Raw genomic sequence first — 25,514 nt, 5'->3', positions numbered from 1 at the left:
GGTGTACAAGATTATGACCGGTTTGGTTAGGCTAGATGGGGAAAGGCTGCTCCCACTAGTTATTTTTAATTCATTTCTGGGATCTGGGCGTCGCTGGCAAGGCCAGCATTTATTGCCCATCCCCAGTTGCCCTCGAGAAGGTGGTGAGCCACCTTCTTGAACCGTTGCAGTCAGTGTGGTGATGGTACTCCCACAGTGCTGTTAGGGAGGGAGTTCCTGGATTTTGACCCAGCGACGATGAAGGATCGGCGATATACTTCTAAGTCAGGATGGTGTGTGACTTGGAGGGGAACTTGAGGTGGTGGTGTTCCCATGCGCCTGCTGCCCTTGTCCTTCTAGGTGGAAGAGGTCACGGGTTTGGGGGGTGCTGCCGAAGAAGCCTTGGCGAGTTGCTGCAGTGCATCTTGTAGATGGTACACACTGCAGCTACGGTATGCCGGTGGTGAAGGGAGTGAATGTTTAAGGTGGTGGATGAGGTGCCAATCAAGCGGGTTGCTTTGTCCTAGATGGTGTCGAGCTTCTTGAGTGTTGTTGGAGCTGCATTCATCCAGGCAAGTGGAAAGCATTCCATCACATAGAAACATAGAAGATAGGAGCAGGAGTAGGCCAATCGGCCCTTCGAGCCTGCTCCGCCATTCAATGAGATCATGGCTGATCATCCAAATTCAGTACCCTGTCCCTGCCTTCTCCCCATATCCCTTTAGCCTTAAGAAATATATCCAACTCTTTCTTGAATATATTTAATGAACTGGCCTCCACCGCCCTCTGTGGTAGAGAATTCCACAGGTTCACCACTCTCTGGGTGAAGAAATTCCTCCCTATTTCAGTCCTACCCCTTATCCTTAGACTATGACCCCTTGTTCTGGACTCCCCGACCAACGGGAACATCCTTCCAGCATCTAGTCTGTCCAGGCCTGACAGAATGTTATAGGTTTCGATGAGATCCCCTCTCAATCTTCTAAACTCCAGCAAGTATAAGCCCAATCGACACAATCTCTCCTCATACGTCATTCCTGCCATCCCAGGTATCAGCCTGGTGAATCTTCGCTGCACTCCTTCCATGGTAAGAACGTCCTTCCTCAGGTAAGGCGACCAAAACGGCACACAATATTCAAGGTGCGGTCTCACCAAGGCCCTGTACAACTGTAGCAAGACATCCTTGCTCCTGTACTCGAACCCTCTTGCTACGAAGGCCAACATACCATTTGCCTTCTTAACCGCCTGCTGCACCTGCATGCTTACCTTCAGCGACTGGTGCACAAGAACACCCAGGTCTCTTTGCACTTCCCCTTCTCCCAATCTATTGCCATTCAAATAATAATCTGCCTTCCTGTTTTTGCCACCAAAGTGGATAACCTCACATTTATCCACATTAGTGCATTTGCCATGTTTCTGCCCAATCCCCCAACCTGTCCAAATCATACTGGAGTTTCACGACATCCTCCTCACAGCATACCCTCCCACCCAGCTTTGTATCGTCTGCAAATTTGGAGATATTACATCCAATTCCCTCGTCCAGATCATTAATATATATTGTGAACAGCTGTGGTCCTAGGACCGATCCTTGCGGTACCCCACTAGTCACTGCCTGCCACTCGGAAAATGACCCGTTTATTCCAACTCTTTGCTTTCTGTCCGCCAACCAGTTCTCTATCCAAGTCAATACCTTGCCCCCAATCCCATGTGCCTTAATTTTGCACGCTAATCTCTTATGCGGGACCTTATCGAAAGCCTTCTCAAAGTCCAAATACACCACATCCACTGGTTCTCCCTTATCTATTTTACCAGTTACATCCTCAAAAAAATTCCAATAGATTAGTCAAGCATGATTTACCTTTTGTAAATCCATGTTGACGTTGTCCGATCCTGTCACTGCTTTCCAAGAGCTCTGCTATTACATCTTTTATAATGGACTCCAGCATTTTCCCCACTACCAATGTCAGGCTTACCGGTCTATAATTCCCCGCTTTTTCTCTGCCACCTTTTTTTGAATAGTGGGGTAACATTAACTACCCTCCAATCCATGGGTACTGTTCCAGAGTCTATCGAGTTCTGGAAGATGACCAGCAATGCATCTACTATTTCTAGGGCCACTTCCTTAAGTACCCTGGGATGTAGATTATCAGGCCCTGGGGATTTATCGGCCTTCAGTCCCATCAATTTTCCTAACACCATTTCCCTACAAATACTGATTTCTTTCAGTTCCACCCTTTCATCAGGCCCTATGTCCCCCGGCATCTCTGGGAGGTTATTTGTGTCCTCCTTTGTGAAGACAGAACCAAAATATGTATTTAGTTGGTCTTCCATTTCTTTGTTCCCCATTATAAATTCCCCCGATTCTGACTGCAAGGGACCTACGCTTGACTTCACCAATCTTTTTCTCTTCACATATCTATATATAAAAGCTTTTACAGTCAGTTATGTTCCCTGCAAGCTTACTCTCATATTCTATTTTCCCTTTCTTATTTAATCCCTTTGTCCTCCTTTGTTGAATCCTAAACTGCTCCCAATCCTCAGGATTATTGCTTTTTCTGGCCAATTTGTAGGTCCTCTCCTTGGATCTTATGCTATCCCTAATTTCCCTTGTTAGCCACAGTTGAGTCACCTTTTTTATTTTATTTTTATGCCAAACTGGGATGAACAAATTCTGTAGTTCATCCATTCGGTCTTTGAATGTTTGCCATTGCCTATCCACCGTCAACCCTTTGAGTGCCATTCCCCAATCAATCCTACCCAACTCGCTCCTCAGACCATCGTAGTTCCCTTTATTTAAATTGAGGACCCTAGTTTCTGAGTAAACTACTTCATTCTCCATCTTAAATGAAGAATTCGATCATATTATGATCGCTCCGACCCAAGGGGCCTCGTACAACAAGATTGCTAATTAATCCTATCTCGTTACATAATACCCAGTCTAAGATGGCCTGATCTCTGGTTGGTTCCTTGACATATTGGTCCAGGAAACCATCCTGTAAACACTCCAGGAATTCCTCCGCCACAGTATTGTTACTAATTTGGTTAGCCCAATCTATATGTAGATTAAAGTCACCCATGATGACTGCTGTGTCCTTATTGCACGTTTCTCTAATTTCCCTTTTAATGCCATCCCCAACCTCCGCCTTACTGTTTGGAGGTCTATATATCACTCCCACTAATGTTTTTTTCCCCTTAGTATTTCTCAATTCTACCCATACAGATTCCACATCATCTGAGCTAATATCCTTCCTTACAATTGTGTTAATCCCTTCTTTAACCAGTAATGCTACCCCTCCTCCCTTTCCTTTTTGCCTATCTTTCCTGAATATCGAATACCCCTGGATGTTGAGTTGCCAGTCTTGGCCATCCTCGAGACACGTTTCCGCAATCCCAACCAAATCATATTCGTTTACCTCTATTTGCGCAGCCAATTCATCCACCTTATTACAAATGCTCCTCGCATTAAGACACAAAGCCTTCAGGCTTGTTTTTTTAACGCTCTTTGACCTATTAGAATTATTATTTACTGTGGCCGCGTTTGATTTAAACCGTTGATTTCTCTGACTGCCACTTTTGTTTTTCTCCTTCCTATCTTTTGCTTTTATCCTTGTTTCCCTTTCCTCTGTCTCCCTGCTCAGGTTCCCAACCCCCTTCCATTTTAGTTTAAACCCTCCCCCACAGCACTAGCAAACACTCCCCCTAGGACATCGGTTCCAGCCCTGCCCAGGTGCAGGCCATCCGGTTTGAACTGGTCCAACCTACCCCAGAACCAGTTCCAATGTCCCAGGAACTTGAATCCCTCCCCCTGGCACCATTCCTCTAGCCACGTATTCATCTGAAGTATCCTTCTATTTCTACTCTGACTAGCACGTGGCACTGGCAGCAATCCTCTGAGGTCCTGTTTTTTAAATTTACCTCCTAACTCCCTATATTCCGCTTTTAGGACCTCATCCCGCTTTTTACCTATATCGTTGGTGCCTATATGCACCACGACAACTGGCTGTTCACCCTCCCCTTCCAAGATGTTCTGCAGCCGCTCGGAGACATCCTTGACCCTTGCACCAGGGAGGCAACACACCATCCTGGAGTCTCGTTTGCGGCCGCAGAAACACCTATCTATTCCCCTTACAATTGAATCCCCTATTACTATAGCTCTACCACTCTTTATCCTCACATTCTGTGCAGCAGAGCCACCCCTGGTGCCAGGAAGTTGGCTGCTGCTGCCTTCCTCTGATAAGCCATCCCCCCCAAACAGTACTCAAAGTGGTATATCTGTTGGAGAGGGGGATGGCCACAGGGGACCCCTGCACTACCTGCCTGCGCCTAGTACTCTGCCTGTTGGTCACCCGTTCCCTTTCTTCCTGTCCAACCTCTACCTGTGGTGTGTCCAACTCCCTAAACATGCTATTCACGATGTCCCGAGCATCGTGAACGCTCCAGTATGCATCCAATCGCAGCTCCAGCGCCGCAATGCGGTCTGTCAGTAGTTGCAGCTGGATGCACTTCCTGCACATATAGCTGTCAGGGACACAGGAAGTGTCCCTGAGTTCCCACATGTCGCAGGAGGAGCAGATCACATGGCCGGGCTGTCCTGCCATGACTTACCCTTTAATTAATTGAGTTTAAATTAAATCAATCAATCAATCCCACTAATTACACTACAGTTAAAATAGTTTACCAACAGTCCCCGCTACACCAGAGAGACCTTAGAAACTATAAACCAGAGTTAAAGTTTAAAAAAGAAGGAAATACTCACCAACCAATCACTTACCTGCTTCCTGCTGACGTCACACTTTGATTACTTTTTACCTCTCCCCTGCTGGTCGGGCCTCGCCTACTGCCGGTTTTAAGCTCCGCCTCGCGCTGCAATCCTCACCCAGGTCCGATGCTCTGGTCGGGTCAGGCCTCGCCTCGCTCACTGCCGGTTTTAAGCTCCGCCTCGCGCTGCAATCCTTAATTGTGCTTTGTAGATGGTGGAAAGGCTTTGGGGAGTCAGGAGGTCAGACACGCGCCGCAGGATACCTAACCTCTGACCTGCTCTTGTTGCCACAGTATGTGTGTGGCTGGTCCAGTTAAGTTTCTGGTTAATGGTGACCCCCCAGGATGTTGATAGTGGGGGATTCGGCAATGGTAATGCCACTGAATGTCAAGGGGAGGTGGTTAAACTCTCGTTTGTTGGAGATAGTCATTGCCTGGCACTTCTGTGGCACGAATGTTACCTGCCACTTATCAGCCCACCTTCAACCACCACAACCACCTTCCTTTGTGCTCGGTATGACTCCAACCAATGGAGTGTTTTCCCCGATTCCCATTGACTTCAGTTTTACTAGGGCTCCTTGATGCCACACTCGGTCAAATGCTGCCTTGATGTCAAGGGTAGTCACTCTCGCCTCACCTCTGGAATTCAGCTCTTTTGTCCATGTTTGAACCAAGGCTGTAATGAGGTCGGGAGCCAAGTGGTATTGGCGGAACCCAAACTGGGCATCAGTGAGCAGGTTATTGGTGAGTAAGTGCCTCTTGATAGCACAGTCGATGACACCTTCCATCACTTTGCTGATGATTGAGAGTAGACTGATGGGGCAGTAATTGATCGGGTTGGATTTGTCCTGCTTTTTGTGGACAGCACATACCTGGGCAGTTTTCAACATTGCCAGATAGATGCCAGTGTTGTAGCTGTACTGGAACAGCTTGGCTAGAGGTGCAGCTAGTTCTGGAACACAAATCTTCAGCACGATAGCCAGGATGCTGTCTGGGCCCATAGCCTTTGCTGTATCCAGTGCGCTCAGCCATTCCTTGATATCATGTGGAGTGAATCAAATTGGCTGAAGACTGGCTTCAGTGATGGTGGGGACCTCAGGAGTAGGCTGGTATGGATCATCCGCTCGGCACTTCTGGCTGAAGTTGGTTGCAAACGCTTCAGCCTTGTCTTTTGCACTCACGTGCTGGCTCACCATCATTGAGCCTCCTCTTCCCGTTAGTTGATTAATGGTCCACCACCATTCACGACTGGATCTGGCAGGACTGCAGAGCTTTGATCTAATCTGTTGATTGTGGGATCGCTTAGCCTTGTCTATAGCATGCTGCTTCCGCTTTTTAGCATGCATGTAGTCCTGTGTTGCAGCTTCCCCAGGTTGGCACCTCATTTTTAGGTATGCTTGATGCTGCTCCTGGCATGCTCTTCTACACTCCTTGTTGAACCAGGGTTGGTCCCCTGGCTTAGTGGTAATGGTAGAGTGAGGGATATGCCAGGCCATGAGGTTACAGATTGTGGTGGAATACAATTCTGCTGCTGATGGCATACAGCGCCTCATGGATGCCCAGTTTTGAGCTGCTAGATCTGTTCTGAATCTATCCCATTTAGCACGGTGGTATCGCCACACAACACGATGGAGGGTGTTCTCAGTGTGAAGACGGAACTTCTTCTCCACAATGAGTGTGCAGTGGTCACTGCTACCAATGCTATCATGGACAGCTGATGGCACAAGAACTAGGACACAGGTTTAAGGTTTTGGGCAAGAGATACAGGGGAGATGTGATGAAAAACATTTTTACACAGCGAATGGTGAAGGTTTGGAACTTGCTGCCGCCTGAAGTGGTGGAAACGGAAACACTCAATCTTTTCAAGGGGAGATTGGATAGGCACTTGAGGGAAATAAACTTGCAGGGCTACAGGGACAGACTGGATTTCTCCATAGCCGGTACGGACTCGATGGGCTGAATGGCCTCCTTCTGTACCGTTATGACCCTTCAAAACATGTATGGCACTCTTTCATAGCTTACCCTCACTGTGCGCAGGCTGTACTCCAGAGACTTTAACACAACAATCTGCACAGTAATACAACAAAATCCATGGCTCTCATCCAATCCAGGACATCCATCACTTGCGCAACAGCACTACCACAGCCTGCATTTGATCAACCATCAACTGTCCAGGAAAATGCCCCATCTGTTTTATCCACGGTCTGGAGCCATGTGGCCTTCTGATGACCAAAGTCTGCCCAATGGGCCAGGTAGTACATTATCCGAACCCGATTAGATCCTATTTCAAGTAGATTTAGGTGCAGACATACTTAGCAACTAAGGAAGCAATTCACTCATTTTAAGTGCAGATGATGTATTGTGGGATTCATGCCAGAAAGCATACCATACAACCATGTACCTTGGCCTTTGAACGCTAATCCCTCTGGTTTGTTTTTGTCTGCTTTATTTGTTCTCCATGGCCATCAAGACAGAACAAAATTGGTCAACTGTATTGCTATATGACTTAGAGCATAATTTTTCTTGTTCTTTTCCTAATGTTATTTTCTGCTAGATCTTTAGTCCCCCAAGAAACCGGAATACATTGCATAACCTGGATAAATTAATAATGTTCATGCTCTGACTGATCTAACCTACACTTAGAGCAGCTGGAGACTGTTCCAAACTTTAGTGAGAAGGTTCAAAGTAATGGGCAAAGAACTCTTAGATGGGGATTAAGCGGTGCCATAGCACAGGTTCTAGGGTTTCATATGACAGGATTAGGACACCACATGTCTGTGGAGTCATGACATTTTTTATGGGCATATTCAGCACATGGATTCCCAGAACTTATCAAGTTAGACTGTGCTCCTTTGGCGCATGGAGAACACAGCCAAACGTATGCAAGGAAAATGGGATGGGGTGGGGTGTGAAGGATGGTCTCTGTGATAGAGATTCAATCTTTATATAGCCCTCACTATATTAGTGAGAGGAAGTCATTATAGCTAATTATAGTCTTGATTCTTAAAAGAAATGTTAATTTAGTGAGTCTGTGTCAGGCATTTCATAGATGGGTACATTCAAAACAATACCAATGTTGTAATGGTCATCTCTCTGAATTCACTAACACTGGTAATGCAAAAAGTTCTAACTAAATTAACAAATACAGCCAAACAAGATCGATCAAGTTTTAGAAAAATTTGAAACAGGCGAATCAAAGACCTCAGTTGCCTTCACTCAATGTAGCAGACATTAAATCGGACTGAAGGAAATTATTTCTATTTGACATGAATTAAATTGCATTTGGAAGCAACAGTGGAGCCTTTCAGAGAAAACAAATGGAACATTTCAAGAACTGCAGTACTATTGGTTAACACTTAGAAAAAGCTAGGAGCAAAAACATGAATTTTGGCAACTGTAAGAACCAACTATTGGAGCATTTGATTCTGAAGTCAAAACAAGGCTACAGACAAACAGAATTCTCCAGATGCCAAGATAAGACAGACATTAAACAGGACAAGACTGACTTAAATGTTCAGCTACACAAAGAAGCCTTTAACATTGGTGTTATGCAACTCTTACCAGGACTCAGTTCAACAAGGTATGGCAGTTTCTCGGGAGGCAATGACGAACCATAGCCTGAACCATCATGCCTTTCTTTTCCTTTTGCTAACCTCCCATCTAGTTCCTTTTGTTTCCTTGCATTCTTTGGGATATAGTCAGGTGGGTGTTTCTTTAACTGGAAAACTAAAGTACCTACATATAAAAAAGAGTTTAAGAGAAGGGAAGAGAGTTTAATCATTGGTTAGAGCACAGTTACAATATTAACAAGTTTTGGTTAGAACAGGGGTTCTCAACCAGGGGTCCGCGAGAAGCTTTTAAGAAGGGGTCCACCAAAAATAACCAGATTTTACACAACATCCTACCCCACACACCGATTGGTTGGAGGACCCGCTTGGTGAGTGTTGACTGGTGGAGATGCAGCAGGCAAGAGGTCTGGAGGGCGCAAGTTAATATAGCCGGGGGGGGTGCAGTTCTGGGATTCACCCTGGCCCAGAAAATGCAGTGCAAGCACCGAACTTTGGGAGCAACAAGTGCTGGGAACTCTCTGAAGAAAAAGTGACAAATCATCTGTAAACGAAGGAGTGAGAGTGACTGGTCAGGGCCAGCTCCAGCTCCCCATACCTTCCAGAGTGCCTCTCCTAGCCTTGGTATCCCCAACCCTAAACCTAACATCCCAACTGTAACCACAATCCCTAGCCTTGTCCCGTAACCGTAAAATCCTAACCCAAAACACAAACGTAATCCCCAACTTCTAACTAACATCCTAACCATAGTCCGAACGGCTATCACTAATCCCTAAAGTTTATATATTTAATTGTACAAGTTTTCAAATCCCTCCATGGCCTCGACCCTCCCCAGCTCTGTATTCTCCTCCAGCCCTACAACCCTCCGAGATATCTGCGGGCCTCCATTTCAGGCCTCGAGGATCCCTGATTTTAAATCGCTCAACCATCGGCGGCCGTGCCTTCAGCTGCCAAGGCCCCAAGCTCTGGAATTCTCTCCCTAAACCTCGCCTCCTCTCTACTTCTCTTTCCTCCTTCAAGACGCTCCTTAAAACCTACCACTTTGACCAGCTTTTCATCATCTGCCCTAATATCTCATGTGGCTGGGTGTCAAATTTTGTTCGATAACACTCCTGTGAAGTGCCTTGTGACATTTTGCTAAGTTAAAGATGCTATATGAATACAAGTTGTTGTTGTTTTGTATTGCAGGGGGTCCATGCAATTTTTATAACATGGGAGGGGGACCTCAGAAGCAAAAAGGTTGAGCACCCCAAGTCAGAAACTATCAGGAATGAGAATCTTTGGTTAACATAGAAACATAGAAGATAGGAGCAGGAGTCGGCCATTCAGCCCCTTGAGCCTGCTCCGTCATTTAATGAGATCATGGCTAATCATCCAAATTCAGTACCCTGTCCCTGCATTCTCCCCATATCACTTGATCCCTTTAGCCTTAAGAAATATATCTAACTCCTCCTTAAATATATTTAATGAATTGGCCTCCACTGCCTTCAGTGGTAGAGATTTCCACAGGTTCACCACTCTCTGGGTGAAGAAATTCCTCCTCATCTGTCCTAAACGGCTTACCCCTTATCCTTAGACTGTGACCTCTAGTTCTGGACTCCCTCGCCATCAGAAACATCCTTCCTGCATCTAGTCCTGTTAGAATTTTATAAGTTTCAATGAGATCCCCTCTCATTCTTCTAAACTCCAGCAAATACAAGCCCAATCGACCCAATCTCTCCTCATACGTCATTCCTACCACCCCAGGTATCAGTCTGGTGAATCTTCGCTGCACTCCCTCCATGGCAAGAACATTCTTCCTCAGATAAGGCGACCAAAACTGCACACAATACTCAAGGTGCGGTCTCACCAAGGCTCTGACAACTGCAGCAAGACATCCTTGCTCCTGTACTCGAATCCTCTCGCTATGAAGGCCAACATACCATTTGCCTTTTTAACCGCCTGCTGCACCTGCATGCTTACCTTCAGCGACTGGTGCACAAGGACACCCAGGTCTCGTTGCACTTCCCCTTTTCCCAATCTATTGCCGTTCAGATAATAATCTGCCTTCCTGTTTTTGCCACCAAAGTGGATAACCACGCATTTATCCACATTATACTGCATCTGCCCAATCATCCAACCTGTCCAAATCATACTGGAGTTTCTCTGCATCCTCCTCACACGCCCGCCCAGCTTTGTCTCATCTGCAAACTTGGAGATATTACATTTAGTTCCCTCGTCTAGATCATTAATATAGTGTGAATAACTGGGGTCCTAGCATCGATCCCTGTGGTACCCCACTAGTCACTGCCTGCCACTCGGAAAAAGACCTGTTTATTCCAACTCTTTGCTTCCTGTCTGCCAAACAGTTCTCTATCCAAGTCAGTAACTTACCCCCAATCCCATGTGTTTTAAACTTTGCATGCTAATCTCTTATGCGGGACCTTATCAAAAGCCTTCTGAAATTCCAAATACACATCCACTGGTTCTCCATTATCTAATCTACCAGTTACATCCTCAAAAAGTTCCAGATCAGTGAAGCACGATTTACCTTTTGTAAATCAATGTTGACTTTGTCTGATCCTGTCACTGTTTTCCACGTGCTCTATTACATCTTTTAATGGACTCTAGCATTTTTCCCACTACCGATGTCAGATAAATCCCCGTTTTCTCTCTACCACCTTTTTTTAAATAGTGGGGTTACATTAACTACCCTCCAATCCATGGGAACTGTTCCAAAATCTATAGAATTTTGGAAGATGACCAGCAATGCATCTACTATTTCTAGGGCCATAGAAACATTGAAGGTAGGAGCAGGAGTAGGCCATTCGGCCCTTCGAGCCTGCTCCGCCATTCAATGAGATCATGGCTGATCATCCAAATTCAGTACCCTGTCCCTGCCTTCTCCCCATATCCCTTAAGCCTTAAGAAATATATCCAACTCTTTCTTGAATATATTTAATGAACTGGCCTCCACCGCAGAGAATTCCACAGGCTCACCACTCTCTGGGTGAAGAAATTCCTCCTCATTTCAGTCCTAAATGGCTTACCCCTTATCCTTAGACTATGACCCCTGGTTCTGGACTCCCCGGCCATCAGAAACATCCTTCCTGCATCTAGTCTGTCCAGGCCTGACAGAATTTTATAGGTTTCGATGAGATCCCCTCTCAATCTTCTAAACTCCAGTGAGTATAAGCCCAATCGACACAATCTCTCCTCATACGTCATTCCTGCCATCCCAGGTATCAGCCTGGTGAATCTTCGCTGCACTCCTTCCATGGCAAGAACGCCCTTCCTCAGGTAAGGTGACCAAAACTGCGCACAATACTCAAGGTGCGGTCTCACCAAGGCCCTGTACAACTGCAGCAAGACATCCTTGTTCTTGTACTCGAACCCTCTTGCTACGAAAGCCAACCTACCATTTGCCTTCTTAACCGCCTGCTGCACCCGCATGCTTACCTTCAGCAACTGGTGCACACCACCACCCAGGTCTCTTTGCACTTCCCCTTCTCCCAATCTATTGCCATTCAAATAATAATCTGCCTTCCTGTTTTTGCCACCAAAGTGGATAACCTCACATTTATCCACATTATAGTGCATTTGCCATGTTTCTGCCCAATCACCCAACCTGTCTCTTCCTCAAGTACCCTAGGACGTAGATTATCCGGCCCTGGGGATTTATCGGCCTTCAATCCCGTCAATTTCCCTAACACCATTTCCCTACAAATACTGATTTCATTCAGTTCCTCCCTCTCGTTAGACCCTATGTTCCCCGACATCTCTGGGAGGTTATTTGTGTCCTCCTTTGTGAAGACAGAACCAAAGTATGTATTTAATTGGTCAGCCATTTCTTTGTTCCCCATTATAAATTCCCCTGATTCTGACTGCAAAGGACCTACGCTTGACTTCACAAAAGGCGCGAGACCTGAGAATCTGGGGCTCATTATACAGAAAGGTGGTGTTCAAACTTATTAGGGACTGTGATAAGGTAAATAGGATAAAGTTATTTCCACTGGCCAGTACAACAGTAACTAGAAAGTATACTTTTAGGATTGTCACCAAGGGAATGAAGGGGGAGGTTAAGAGTTTTTTTAAAATATAAACAGAGGGTTGTTAGGACATAGAATACTCCACCAGAAACAGTGGTGGAACCAGAATCCATAAAAGATTTTAAACAATACACAGCAGAATGTGTAGCATTTAACATTTTTGTAGAAATAAATGCTCCACCCTACCCAGCAAAATTGCCATTATGTAAATATGAACAATTCTACAGTACCATGAAAATGACTGTTGAACCTAGAAGTATTCTGCATTGCTTCCACATTCATAATTCAGTCAACTACTGCAGCTCAAGAATTTGAAAGCTATTCCTTAAATCAGTAGTGCAACATCGCTCCAATAGATGTTTTTGCTCTACATTCTATCAGTTCTCAACCAGAACACAAGTTACTTGAAATGTACAGGTCAACTGGATATAGGATATGCCAAAGAACCTGCATTTTTCTCTTAACTCAGTAAATAAAGCAGTCAGCAGACTCAACACTTCCAGAATGATGTGAGCGCATTTCCAAAGGCAGGTTATCAGAGTGAAAAGAATCACTGAGATTAGCAGGTTATGCTACCACTCTGCTTAAGATCGACAGAGTTCTTGAACATTTCTTTTTAGAATACTTCCTGAACATGCATAAATTGTACATCCACCGACACAGGTTGCAAGATTCATAACCTGTTAAAAATATGATGGTCCAATTCATATTCTTTCAATGTAAATGCACGTACAGAAGAGACTAGATTATCTTTGCTCACCTTTGTCACTTGGCCAGTCTCTGAAAATCTGGAGTGGACATTCATCATCATCAAGTAGAGTCTCTTTAGCACCTTTGTCATCAGAGTGTTGTGCACCAGGTGGTAATACTACCTATGTAAGAAAATATTGGCAAACAAAAGAATTAATTTCCCCAGTTGGCATTCAGCTTTTCCCCACAATAAAAAAAAAGGTCCAAACAAAATTTGTGCTCCCCAACTTTAATTTTAGATTGGACATTTGGTAACCTGAGAAAGGACAGAGGAGGAAAGAGAAAAGGAAAATAGGAAAAAAAAGTATAAAGGAAAGTAGGAATGTAGAGGAAAAAAAAGTAAAATTTATATAGCATCTTTCACATCCACAGGACATCCCAGAGCATTTCACAGCCAATGAATTACTTTCTGAAGTATAGGGACTATGCTAATATAGACAAACACAGCAACCAATCTGCACACAGCAAGGTTCCACAAACAGCAATAAGATGAACAAGTTCATCTGTTTTTGTAGCGTTGGTGGAGGAGGATTGTTGGCCAGGACACCAGAAGAACTCCCTGCTCTAATACAAAAAAGTGCCATGGGATCTTTTGCATTTACCTGAACAGCCAAAACGGTTTAACGTCTCAATTAATAGAATCTTTGTCAAAAGATGCATCCTCCATGTACCATAGGGGTTAGCTAAATCAGTACCATACCAAAAGAGGGCAGATCAGAGGAAAAACTCTCCAAGATGCTTTGATAGTAGAGATGCCAAGACATTGGGAAGTCATCCACATGACCTTTCCCATGATCGAGGGGGAGGGCGGGCGGGCAGAGGGAAAACGGGGAATTATCTGACAAATCGGTAGTGGCTCATTTGAGTACAATGCCATAACAAGCCTCTTCATCACTCACAATGCTTCAACACTAATTCCAAACAAACATTTTAGGATTATCGATGCATACTCTTTTTGCCCTGGCTGTGGTACTATCACCTCCCAAAAAGCAGGGATTTATAACTGTTAAGGAGAATTTCAGTATTAAGGACTTTGCAAAGACTGTCAGGATACTTGACATTAAAACTGGTTAACAAGGGGCCCCTGAGCTCGCACGTAGGCAGGGGTGAGGTAATTGTCAGCTGCAGTTTTATTATTGAACATTTGTGGTCACCTTGCAACGATGAACAGTCTGGAACCATTGTTTACTTCTGCTTATCTCGTCTGCGGCCAGAGGTCCCAAAGGGGTTTTAACCTATGGCCATCGCTTGCTTAAGAACATGTAACCGTTTGCTTAAGAATAGATAACCGTTTCAGATGTCACGGGGGATCGCTGTGATTACGTAATCACCTGTCTAAGTTGTTTTGACTCCTGTAAAAAGGTAGGAGACTTGTGTGTGCAAAACAAGAAGTACGGCGGTTGCACACGGGGTGCATAGCAGCTTCTCCCAGAGCTCTGCAAATAAAGCATTCTTTTACTTTGCCATTCAACTCATAGTCGGAGTTTTATTAACTCAAAGCTTCTGTTGGGTATCGCCCAAATTAGCTACAACAATAACAGTCACACTATGTCAAGATGGATGGCTCTCAAGTCACAATTTCTGCACTCAACAAATGGCCTAACAGGCATTCTATAAGCTGCAATAGAATCTGTGGATGATTTGAACTGAATCAACTTTATCCATGCACTGCGAGTTAAGAAGTATGCATTTGTCTAAGTTGTTGACATAGCAACAGAACCACAGGAGATTTACAGCACAGGAGGATATCTGATGCATCAAGTCTGTGCTAGTTCCATCAATCCAAAACAGCCCTGCTCTCTCCCCCACCTCAGCCCTGAATCATCCACTGCTTCAAATATATACTACTTTTTCCTTAAAAGATGCAATGGTTTTGGACTCAGCATTCCATATTCCAACCTGTACAAGTTCACAGCACTGGAGGCAGCCAACCTGCCCATTGCCTCTATGCTAAAGGAATCCAAAAATAATCTTACTGCCCCAATCTCTCCACATTTGTTCTGTACTGATTGGAAACGATCAATAGCTAGAAATTAATCCAATCAGTAAGTTTAACAGAAGGCAGTTCTGATGCACAATAAGACACTTCAGAATAAGCCAAACAAACTGAATTGATTTTGTATTCATTAGTAAAGTAATTTTACTTTCAATAAACTTCAAGTGACAAATAAAAAATTAAATCAGTTTTCAAAATGCAAGTATCCTTTTGTTAGTAAAGTTCTCTGGCTATTAAAAGCATAGAAAGCAACCAAACTTTCAATTAAACTGCAAAAGCAGAGGGAAAGTATGTGTAAGATCTGAAAGCTAGAGAAATTAATAAAAGCCTATATTTCAGTTTTAGCATAAAAAGAAACCATAATCCACAAAGAATTTTTTTTTTTTTTTTTTTTATAAAGTAGTGTGTGCATGCAGGAGGGCAAAGGAAATCAATGGGTCCATATATTTGTACCTTTCTTGGAGCCAATATCAAACATTAACAATTTAACAAACATTAAATTTTGTTTTCTGGATTTTTTTGTGCGGAAGGGAAGGAAGACAGGAGAGATAAACCTGGAATGCAATGAGATAATGGCCCAGAAATTTGGGTCGGAGGCTTCCCGCGGGTGCAAGCCTCCGACCTGCACTTACCTAGCGTGCCGGCCGTTGTGCTGTGGGCCCACATGGGATTCCGATCCTGGGCCTGCTCCAACTGCCGGCGCGCAGTGCTTGTGTATCTCAGGGGCGCAGTTAATTCGATGTGTCCCCTGGGATCACGTGGGCCATGGAGTGCCAATGGTGGCAGGGAAATGCCCATTCATAAAATTGACAGGAAGAGCTGTCAAAACCATAAATACTACAAGCCCCAAAACATCACAAATTCAAATAAATTAAAAAAAAACATTTTTAAAATAACTAAATTATATAAAATAACTTAAATAATAATTTAAATTTTGGGAAAATTAATTACATTTTCTAACAGGGCTAAAAATAAACTTACCTTTCTTTAAAGTATTTAAAAATACACCTGTGGAAAAAATGTTTTAATTTTAATTAATTCACCTTTTTAATGTGTAACTCCTGGAGACTTACCCTCCCGGAAAAACCTGGGGGAAAAACGCAAGTTCAATGCGCACGCGCTCTCTCTCCAGCGCAGACGTTCCACCTCTGAACCCTTTCTTTCAAGGGAACGGAAGTTCCGGTTTCCCGCGCATGCGCAGTGCATGCACGAAACCGGCACTTCCATTGGGCATACAGGTGAGTACCCTGTTCATACTCACCCGTGGAGACCCGAATTTCTGGGCCAATATATACCAGTGGCCAAAGAGACATCATCTTGGCAGTAAGCCAGGTCATGTGCTCAGAGGCTTTTTAGAATTAAAAAAATGAACTGAAAGTCATCCCTTAGATTCAGGAGAGAAATGCCTACAGTCAATGACTTCTTAAAGTTTGCTTTTAATTTCAATTGAGAATACTGGAGTGATTGAGATCAGTACTGAACTTAGTGTAGAGGTTGATGCGTGCATTGCCTGTGCATTTGAAGACTGGCACTTCGTTCAATATGTATGCTGACATCAGATTGCAGAGCCCAAGGCGGAGCAGTTTTGTAGCTGGATCAGACCCTATACCTTCATCCCAGCTCTTTGAACAGACATGGAATTTGGTTCAGCCAGTACTCTATTTTTGGGTCCTCCCTGCAGTCTATATTTGTGTTTGATTCCCTTTCCAAGCTTACAATGAGCTTCTTGGTGGAAGATATCTGCTTGGGGGACTGAATTTTTTTTTTGGAGGAATGCTTTCCATTGAATTATGAACTTCCCCACAGACCCCATCTCTGGGATTTGATAAGGCCATACAATTCTGAGCACCATGTAGCATCAGTCAACACAAGCATCTAAAAGAAAGACTTGAAGACTTGCATTTATGTAACGCCTTTACACTACCTCAGGGCACCTCAAAGCCTTTACAGCCAATAAAGTACTTTTGAAGTGTAGTCACTGTTGCAATGTAGGAAACGCGGCTGCCAATTTGCACACAGCAAGCTCCCACAAAATAGCAATGTGATAACGATGCGTTAATCATTATCTTGTGCATGTATTACTGGGATGGTTCCACAACATTCAAAGGATGATTTTAAAATCAGCTGCCAGTACTGAACAGCAGTCAAGACAAAGTGGATCCACCTTGAGTGACAAATACAAGAAACATCTTGGCCGGAGCTGCTACAGAGATGACTTTAGATAATCAAAACTTCACTTAAAAGAAAATGCTGCTGTAAAACTTTGCAAGATTACAAAAGCACACTATTGCTAACATGCAAAAAGAAATTAAAAAGTAATATCTTTCCAGATGTGCATAGTAGGGTTGTGAAGGGGTGGAAAGTTTCCGGTAAATTTCCGGAAATTTTCCATGGGAAGTTTAGCTTGGGAATTTTGCCCAAAAAAGCACATGCTGGCATAATTTTTTTTTGTATTTTTTTTCATTTTTCCCCCCACAGGTCTCCTCTTAAAATTACTAACAGAGATGGAATCTTAATTATTAAGGAATTTCTTAATCAATATATGTTTATCTTCTTACTTGGCTTGATTTAATAATTACAAGTTTTGTGTGTGACTGTGAACAAATGCGGCCTGATTGGTTGGATGAGTGGATGAGCGATTAGCTCCCTCTATTGGTGATGTAGCATCGTGCGTGCACAGGTCATGCTTCCATCACATGGAGCATCAGGAAAAATTTACTCACCCTGTTGCAATCGTGCTGATTGACCGCAGTTCGACAGAGACAAATGCCCTTTATTTCTCTGCATAGAACAATGTCATGTTTACCGTCAGATGTGTGGAAGCATTTTACCCCAGACATTAAAGATGGAAAGACTGTGTACATGTGCAAACACTGTACATAGCCATATGTAAAGAATGCCACAAAGATGCAGCAGCATTTATCCAAATGCAACAACTTCACTCAAAGCTCACAGCAGTTCCTCTGCTTCCATTCAAGAAGATGATCGTTCACATTCAGCATCAGGCTCCTTATCATCAGCAACTCCTGGCCCACTTGGAAAGTTCTTTGATGCAATAGATAACCATAGCCAGAAGAATTCAGATGAGTGCCTTGCTTGAGCTGTATGTGTGACAGGCTCACCCCTCATGCTCACAGCCAGTGTGTACTGGAAGAGATTTTTCAATGTTATTCGCCCTGCATACTGTCCTCCCACCAGACATGCTTTGTCTGCTTATTTGCTGGAGGCTGAGTATTAGAGTCCAAGGAAAGCTCAAAGAAACTATAGAGATGGCAGACTGTGTTGCAGTTATCTCAGATGGGTGGTCAAATGTACGAGGGGAGGGCATCATAAACTATATTGTCTCCACTCCTCTCCCAGTGTTCAAGAGCACAGACATGAAGGACAACAGACACACAGGCACATACATTGCTGATGAGCTGAAAGCGGTCATCAACGATCTTGGATCACAAAAGGTCTTTGCAGTAGTTACTGACAATGCTGCGAATATGAAGGCTGCTTGGGCTCAAGTGGAGGAGGCCTCCCCTCATATTACATTTATTGGGTGCGCAGCTCATGGGCTCAACCTGCTCCTCAAGGACATCATGGGTTTGAGAACGATGGAAACACTGTACAAGAGAGCCTAGCAAGTTGTTAAGCATGTCGGGGGGGAAACAGGTAGTTGCAGCAACCTACAACTCCAAACAAACGACAAAGAACAAGAACACCACACTGAAGCTGCCCATCAACACTAGATGGGGTGGCGTTCTCATAATGTACAACAGCCTTCTGGAGGGTAAGGAGTTGCTGCAAGAAATAGCAATATCCCAGTCTGGGGATATGGAAACCACCATCAAGAAAATACTGCTAGATGATGTGTTTTGGGAGAGTGGTTAGCAGCCTTAAACTACTTTCGCCAGTAGCATCTGCAATTGCTCAGATTGAAGGAGATGACGCTGTCTTGTCAGATATTCTCAGGCTTTTCTCTGATTTAAAAGAACAAATCAGCATCGCCCTACCCACATCCCTGCTGCTCAAAGCAGAGAAGGCAATTGTTCAATTCATAGACGCGTCAAGAATTTTGTGTCAAGCCGATTCATGCTGCAGCATACATGCTGGACCCAAAGCATGTTGGGAGACCAATACTTTCTGCAGAACAGATCAACAGCGCTTAGTGTGATTTCTACCCTCTCACGCCACCTCAATCTGGACGTGGGCAAAGTTCTGGGAAGTCTGGCAAAGTTCTCTACCAAGCAAGGTCTTTGGAATGGGGACAGGATATGGGAATCATGCAAGCAGATCAATGCACATACCTGGTGGAAGGGACTTTGTGCATCTGAGGCCCCGTCACCCATTGCATCGGTGATACTCCAAATCCCACCTTCATCAGCGGCCTCTGAACGAAACTGGTCACTTTTTGGAACTACGCATACAAAGGTGCGCAACAGGCTGACTAACAAGAGAGTGGAGAAACTGGTGGCTATCCGGGCGAACCGACAACTTAGAGCCAGATACAGAAGTGTCCACCACACAGCTAGACAGTGACACAGAGGAGGAAATGGACACGTCAGAGCCAGAGAATCAGGAGAAGCAATGATGAGAAGACGACTCAGAAGACTCACGAGTAGAAGACTCAAAGGGACAAAATAAGCTGACGCTCTTTATTTTACAAGAAACTCTTTTTTTAAACTGGCACCTAAACAACCGGCAAAATTCAGGAGTAGGTTCAGGTAAGTTTTACTTCATATTAGTGGCCGAGTAACCGGGGTTCCTGGATCTGTGGCCGTGTAACCAGGGTTCCTGCACCTGTTGCTATGCAACAGGGACGCCTGGATCTGTGGCCGTGTACGGGGCTCTCGTACCTTAATAAGTATACCTCTCTGTAATCCGGACTTTTTGATCAACCGGCACCACGCTGGTCCAGTCGGTGCCAGTAAAGGAGAGTTTTCTGTATTTTAGATGGGTCTTTTTGGTGGGGGTTCAATAAAGTTCAAAATTATAACCTAAATAAAGTTTTGAAAGCCTGTTTTTATTTGTATGGAACAGTATATCTATTTTGATGACAAAGATAATATAAGGGTCAGAGACAAAAACCATCAGTGTGCAAAAAAACTCAATTTCCATAAATTCCTGAAAATTCCCATGGAAAGTTTCCTCTTAAAAATTCCCGGAATTTTGCAACCCTAGTGCATAGTCAAAAATATTGCCAATAATGGGAGAAAAAAAACTTTGGTATGTTCAGGAGGAAAGTTTATACAATTGATAAATATGTTAAATGTTTAATTTGGGCCCCTTATTGCTGGTGATGGGGTTTAAAAAGTACTGCTGAGTGTTAAAATGTCAACATAAGAATTAGGAGGAGTAGGCTATGCAGCCCCTCGAGCCTGCTCTGCCATTCAAGATCATGGCTGATCTTTGACTTCAACTCTACTTTCCCACCCAATCTCCATATCCCTTGATTCCCCTGGAGTCCAAAAATCTATCTCTCTCAGCCTTGAATATACTCAACGAATCAGCATCCACAGCTCTTTGGTGTAGAGAATTTCAAAGATTCACAACCCTCTGAGTGAAGAAATTCCTCCTCATCTCGGTCTTAAATGGCCTACCCCTTATCCTGAGACTATGCCACCTAGTTCTAGACTCTCCAGCCAAGGGAAACAACCTCTCAGCATCTACCCTGTCAATCCCCCTCAGAATCTTATATATTTCAATGAGATCACCTCTCATTCTTCTAAACTCCAGAGAGTGTGGACCCAATCTACTCAATCTTTCCTCATAGGACAACTCTCATATCCCAGGAATCAATCTACTGAACCTTCATTGCACCACCTTTAAAGGCAAGTATATCCTTCCTCAGATAAGGAGACCAAAACTGTGCACAATATTTCAGGTGTGGTCTCATCAAAGCCCTGTACAATTGTATCAAGACTTCCTTACTCTTGTACAGTAGCATAGTAATGTAGCTGGACTAGTAATCCAGAGGCCTGGACTAATGATCCAGAAACAGGAGTTTAAATCCCTCCACGGCAGCTGGGGGATTTAAATTCAGTTAAATAAATCTGGAATAAAAAGCTAGCATTCAGTAACGATGACCATGAAAATACCGGATTGTCGTAAAAACCCATCTGGTTCACTAATATCCTTCAGGGAATGAAATCTGTCATCCTTACCTGGTCTGGCCTATAGGTGACTCCAGACCAACAGCAATGTGGTTGACTCTTAACTGCCCTCTGAAATGGCCGAGCAAGCCACTCAGTTGTCAAGGCAGCAGCTCACCACCGCCTTAGAGGGCAATTAGGGATGGGCAATAAATGCTGGTCTTGTCAGCGATGCCCACATCCCGTGAATGAATAAAAAAAACTCCAACCTCCTTGCAATAAAGGCCAACATGCCATTTGTCTTCCTAATTGCTTGTTGTACCTGCATGCTAACTCTGTGGTTCCTGTATGAGGACACCTAAATCTCTCTGAACACCAACATTTAATAGTTTCTCACCATTTAAAAACATTGTTTTTCTATTCTTCCTACTAAAGTGAGTAAGCTCACATTTCCCCACATTATACTTCATCTGCCACCTTATTGCCCATTCACTTAACCTGTCTATATCCCTTTGCAGGCTCTTTGTGTCCTCCTCACAGCTTACTTTCCCACCTAGCTTTGTATCATCAGCTCTCCCAATTCTCAGGCTTACTTCTATTCTTCGCAACATTATAAGCCTCTTTTAATCTGATACTATCTTTAACTTCATGGAAATGTATATTCGTTGAGAATTTCGGAATATTTCTTTAAATGTTTGCCACTGCTGATCTACCTTAGTTACCTTTTAATCTAGTCAACACACTTGTTTACTAAAGTCGTCAAAATATGCATTACAGTATAAAGCTATTCCCTTAATAAAAAGCGTTGTATTATGATGTACACATGCACAAAAAAATACACATACCCGTGCTATACAATATTCCTTTGGGTTTTCCTTTTCCAGTCCATATTTCTCAAGGGCTTCTCCAACAGCAAAGTCTGATGTATCCGTTGTTGACAGCAAGATGGTCTTGTATGGTATATTTGGCTTTAAACTATCCGCATAGATCCTAAGAGTTCCACCTGGATAATATAAAGATACAAATGTCTTAATATTCATAATAGTCCAATTACATTGGACTAGCTTGCTTTTTTAAAAAAAAATAGCTTTGTGTACATTTTCTTTATAGACAGCCGATGTGCAATGTGGAATCAAAATTCCTAGCAACTATCCCAAAACAGCAGCACAAAGACAATGAATTGTATTTAAACTATAATTTTCTACTTAACTCCGAAAACCTAAGTAAAGTTTGGAAGAAAAAGTTCTCAATTTCTTAGGTACATCGAATCATCGACTAAATACTGGTCTGCTCAACAATTTGCATAATAAACCAACTATTATGAAACATTTTGCTCAAAGGCCAAGTTATTATTTTTTTTAAAGTGTATTATTATGAATACACTATTCCACAGCTTGGATCAAGTCATCCACAAATTGCACAATTAAACTTTCCAATCTCAGCCAGTAAATTTAAGCAGAGAAGCAAACAGAATGTAGCTGCCCACATGGAGGGCAGATCACTCAGTCCACTTCCATGCCTTCCAAGAGTAGGTTGCAGTCCAGCAGCTTAGGCCTGAAAAGAAATCAGTTGCTGGAAAACTGATCAGCCACACCAGCAAGGGATGGTACGATGAAAGCCCCTCACTCGGGAACATTTTTTTTTTTATTCCTTCCTGGGATGTGAGTGTCGCTGGCAAAGGCCAGCATTTATTGCCCATCCCTAATTGCCCTCGAGAAGGTGGTGGTGAGCCACCTTCTTGAACTGCTGCAGTCCATGTGGTGACGGTACTCCCACAGTGCTGTTAGGGAGGGAGTTCCTGGATTTTGACCCAGCGACGATGAAGGATCGGCGATATACTTCCACGTCAGGATGGTGTGGGACTTGGAGGGGAACTTGGAGGTGGTAGTGTTACCACGCGCCTGCTGCCCTTGTCCTTCTAGATGGAAGAGGTCACGGGTTTGGGAGGTGCTGCTGAAGAAGCCTTGGTGAGTTGCTGCAGTGCATCTTGTTGGTGATACACACTGCAGCCACAGTACACCGGTGGTGGAGGGAGTGAATGTTTAAGGTGGTAGATGGGGGTGCCAATCAAGCAGGCTGCTTTGCCCTGGATGGTGTTGAGCTTAGAGTGTTGTTGGAGGTGGTTAGACTCTCTTGTTGGAGATAGTCATTGCCTGGCACTTCTGTGGCGCGAATGTTACCTGCCACTTAACAGCCCAAGCCTGAACGTTGTCCAGATCTTGTTGCATGTGGGCATGGACTGCTTCATTATCTGAGGCGTTGTGAATGGCACTGAACACTCTGCAGTCATCAGTGAACATCCCCATTTCTGACCTTATGTTGGTGGGGGGGGGGGGGGGGGGGGGGGGGAGGAGGGAGGGAGGGAGGGAGGGAGTCATTGATGAAGCAGCTGAAGATGGTTGGGCCTAGGACACTGCCCTGAGGAACTCCTGCAGTGATGTCCTAGAGCTGTGATGATTGACCTTCAACCACCACAATCATCTTCCTTTGTGCTAGATATGACTCCAGCCAGTGGAGAGTTTTCCCCCCCCCCGATTCCCATTGACTTCAGTTTTACTAGGGCTCCTTCATGCTACACTCGGTCAAATGCTACCTTGATATCAAGGGTAGTCACTCTTACCTCACCTCTGGAATTCAGCTCCTTTGTCCATGTTTGGACCAAGGCTGTAACGTCGTCGGGAGCAGAGTGGTCTTGGCGGAACCCAAGCTGGGCATCAGTGAGCAGGTTATTGGTGACTAAGTGCCACTTGATAGCACTGTCAATGACACCTTCCATCACTTTGCTGATGATTGAGAGTAGACTGATGGGGCGGTAATTGGCCAGATGGGATTTGTCCTGCTTTTTGTGGACAGGAGGACGTACCTGGGCAGTTTTCCATTGTCAGGTAGGTACCAGTGTTGTAGCTGTACTGGAACAGTTTGGCTAGAGGCGTGGCTAGTTCTGGAGCACAAGTCTTCAGCACGATAGCCAGAATGTTGTCAGGGCCCATAGCCTTTGCTGTATCCAGTGCGCTCAGCCGTTTCTTGATATCACGTGAAGTGAATCAAATTGGCTGAAGACTGGCTTCTGTGATGGTGGGGACCTCAGGAGGCGGCCGATATAGATCATCCACTCAGCACTTCTGGCTGAAGATGGTTGCAAACACTTCAGCCTTGTCTTTTGCACTGACGTGCTAGGTTCCACCATCATTGAGGATAGGGATATTCATGGAGCCTCCTCCTCCCATTAGTTGTTTAATGGTCCACCACCAATGGGCCTCACTCTCTTCTACCAAAACCTACAACTACTCCAGGATCACCCTGAAGAGCAATGATCACCCCCCCGCCCCCAAGCTACTTTTTTCCACTACCAAACTCCTCCTTAAACCGCACTGGTGCGCCTCCACCTTCATAAGTACAAAGAGCTTATGGACTTCGTCACCAAGATTGAGACCATGCATTCAACTGCCTCTGCTGCTTCTTCCCATCCCCTTTGCCCACCAAGCCAAACCTCCCACTCCTACCAACACTGAACCCACATCTTTCAACTTCTCTCCCATCTTCACCTACCTTTGTCCACGAGACCCACTTACTGCTCCCTTAATCCTATTCCCACTAAACTGCTGACTACCCAATTTGCCTTCCTGACCCACATACGAGCAGACATTGTAAATGGTGCCTTCTGCCCAGGCACTGCCCCTCCCTTTCAAAGCCACCATTATCAACCCCTGCATTCTTACCTATCCATTCGTGACCAGAGCAACTCTGGCAATGGTTTCACTTCCTGTCCCAGCATTGTTTTACTTCAAGTCCTCAGTGGATCCATCTTTGCCCGCCCTCCCCCCATCTTATGCAACATCTATAGACATGAGATCAGCTGAGATACATATGCGAACAACCCCCAGCTCTACTTCTGCACCACCTCTGTCTTATTCCCTCCACTGCCTCTGTGTTGTCAGACCACTTGTCCAACATCCAATGTTGGATGAGCCATAACTTCCTCCAGCTAAACATTGGGAAGGCTGAAGCCATCCACTCTGGCCGCTGCTGCAAAGTCTCTACTCTCACCACCGATTTCATTCCCCTCCTTAGCCACTGCCTCAGCTGATCCATACTGTTCATACACACGGTGCCCTGTATGACCCCGAGCAGGAGTTCCCAACCGCACATCCACTCAACCATAAAGACCATCTACTTCCAGCTCCAAACATCGCCCGCCTTTGCCCCTACCTCAGCCCATCTGCTGCTAAAACCTTCAATGCCTTTCTACCTCCAGACTATTCCAATGCTCACCTCGTCAACATTCTCCCACTGACTCATCCTCTCTGACCTATATTGGTTCCCAGTCCCCTAACACTTCCAATTGAAAATTCTCATCCTTGTG

The 25,514-nt window shown here is 44.4% G+C and overlaps 1 protein-coding gene across 9 annotated transcripts in view; it reads right to left on the bottom strand.

Moving 5' to 3' along the window:
- afdna (afadin, adherens junction formation factor a) overlaps positions 1–25,514 on the bottom strand; it is a 314,437-nt gene that overhangs the window by 192,097 nt on the left and 96,826 nt on the right. For all 9 annotated transcript variants that reach the window (XM_085982002.1, XM_085982003.1, XM_085982006.1 and 6 more), the window contains exons 6-8: positions 21,997–22,154; positions 13,089–13,200; positions 8,296–8,469 (exon numbers count right to left, since the gene is read on the bottom strand). In XM_085982002.1, coding sequence (XP_085838128.1) covers positions 8,296–8,469; positions 13,089–13,200; positions 21,997–22,154 — 444 coding nt within the window. The remainder of the gene's footprint in view (positions 1–8,295; positions 8,470–13,088; positions 13,201–21,996; positions 22,155–25,514) is intronic.

The sequence above is a fragment of the Somniosus microcephalus genome, chromosome 3, assembly GCF_052327205.1.
Source record: "Somniosus microcephalus isolate GS21.2 chromosome 3, FLI_Smic_1.0, whole genome shotgun sequence".
Lineage (NCBI taxonomy): Eukaryota > Metazoa > Chordata > Chondrichthyes > Squaliformes > Somniosidae > Somniosus > Somniosus microcephalus.
Note: the sequence above shows the minus strand (reverse complement) of the source record. Positions and strands in the feature narration are given on the sequence as shown.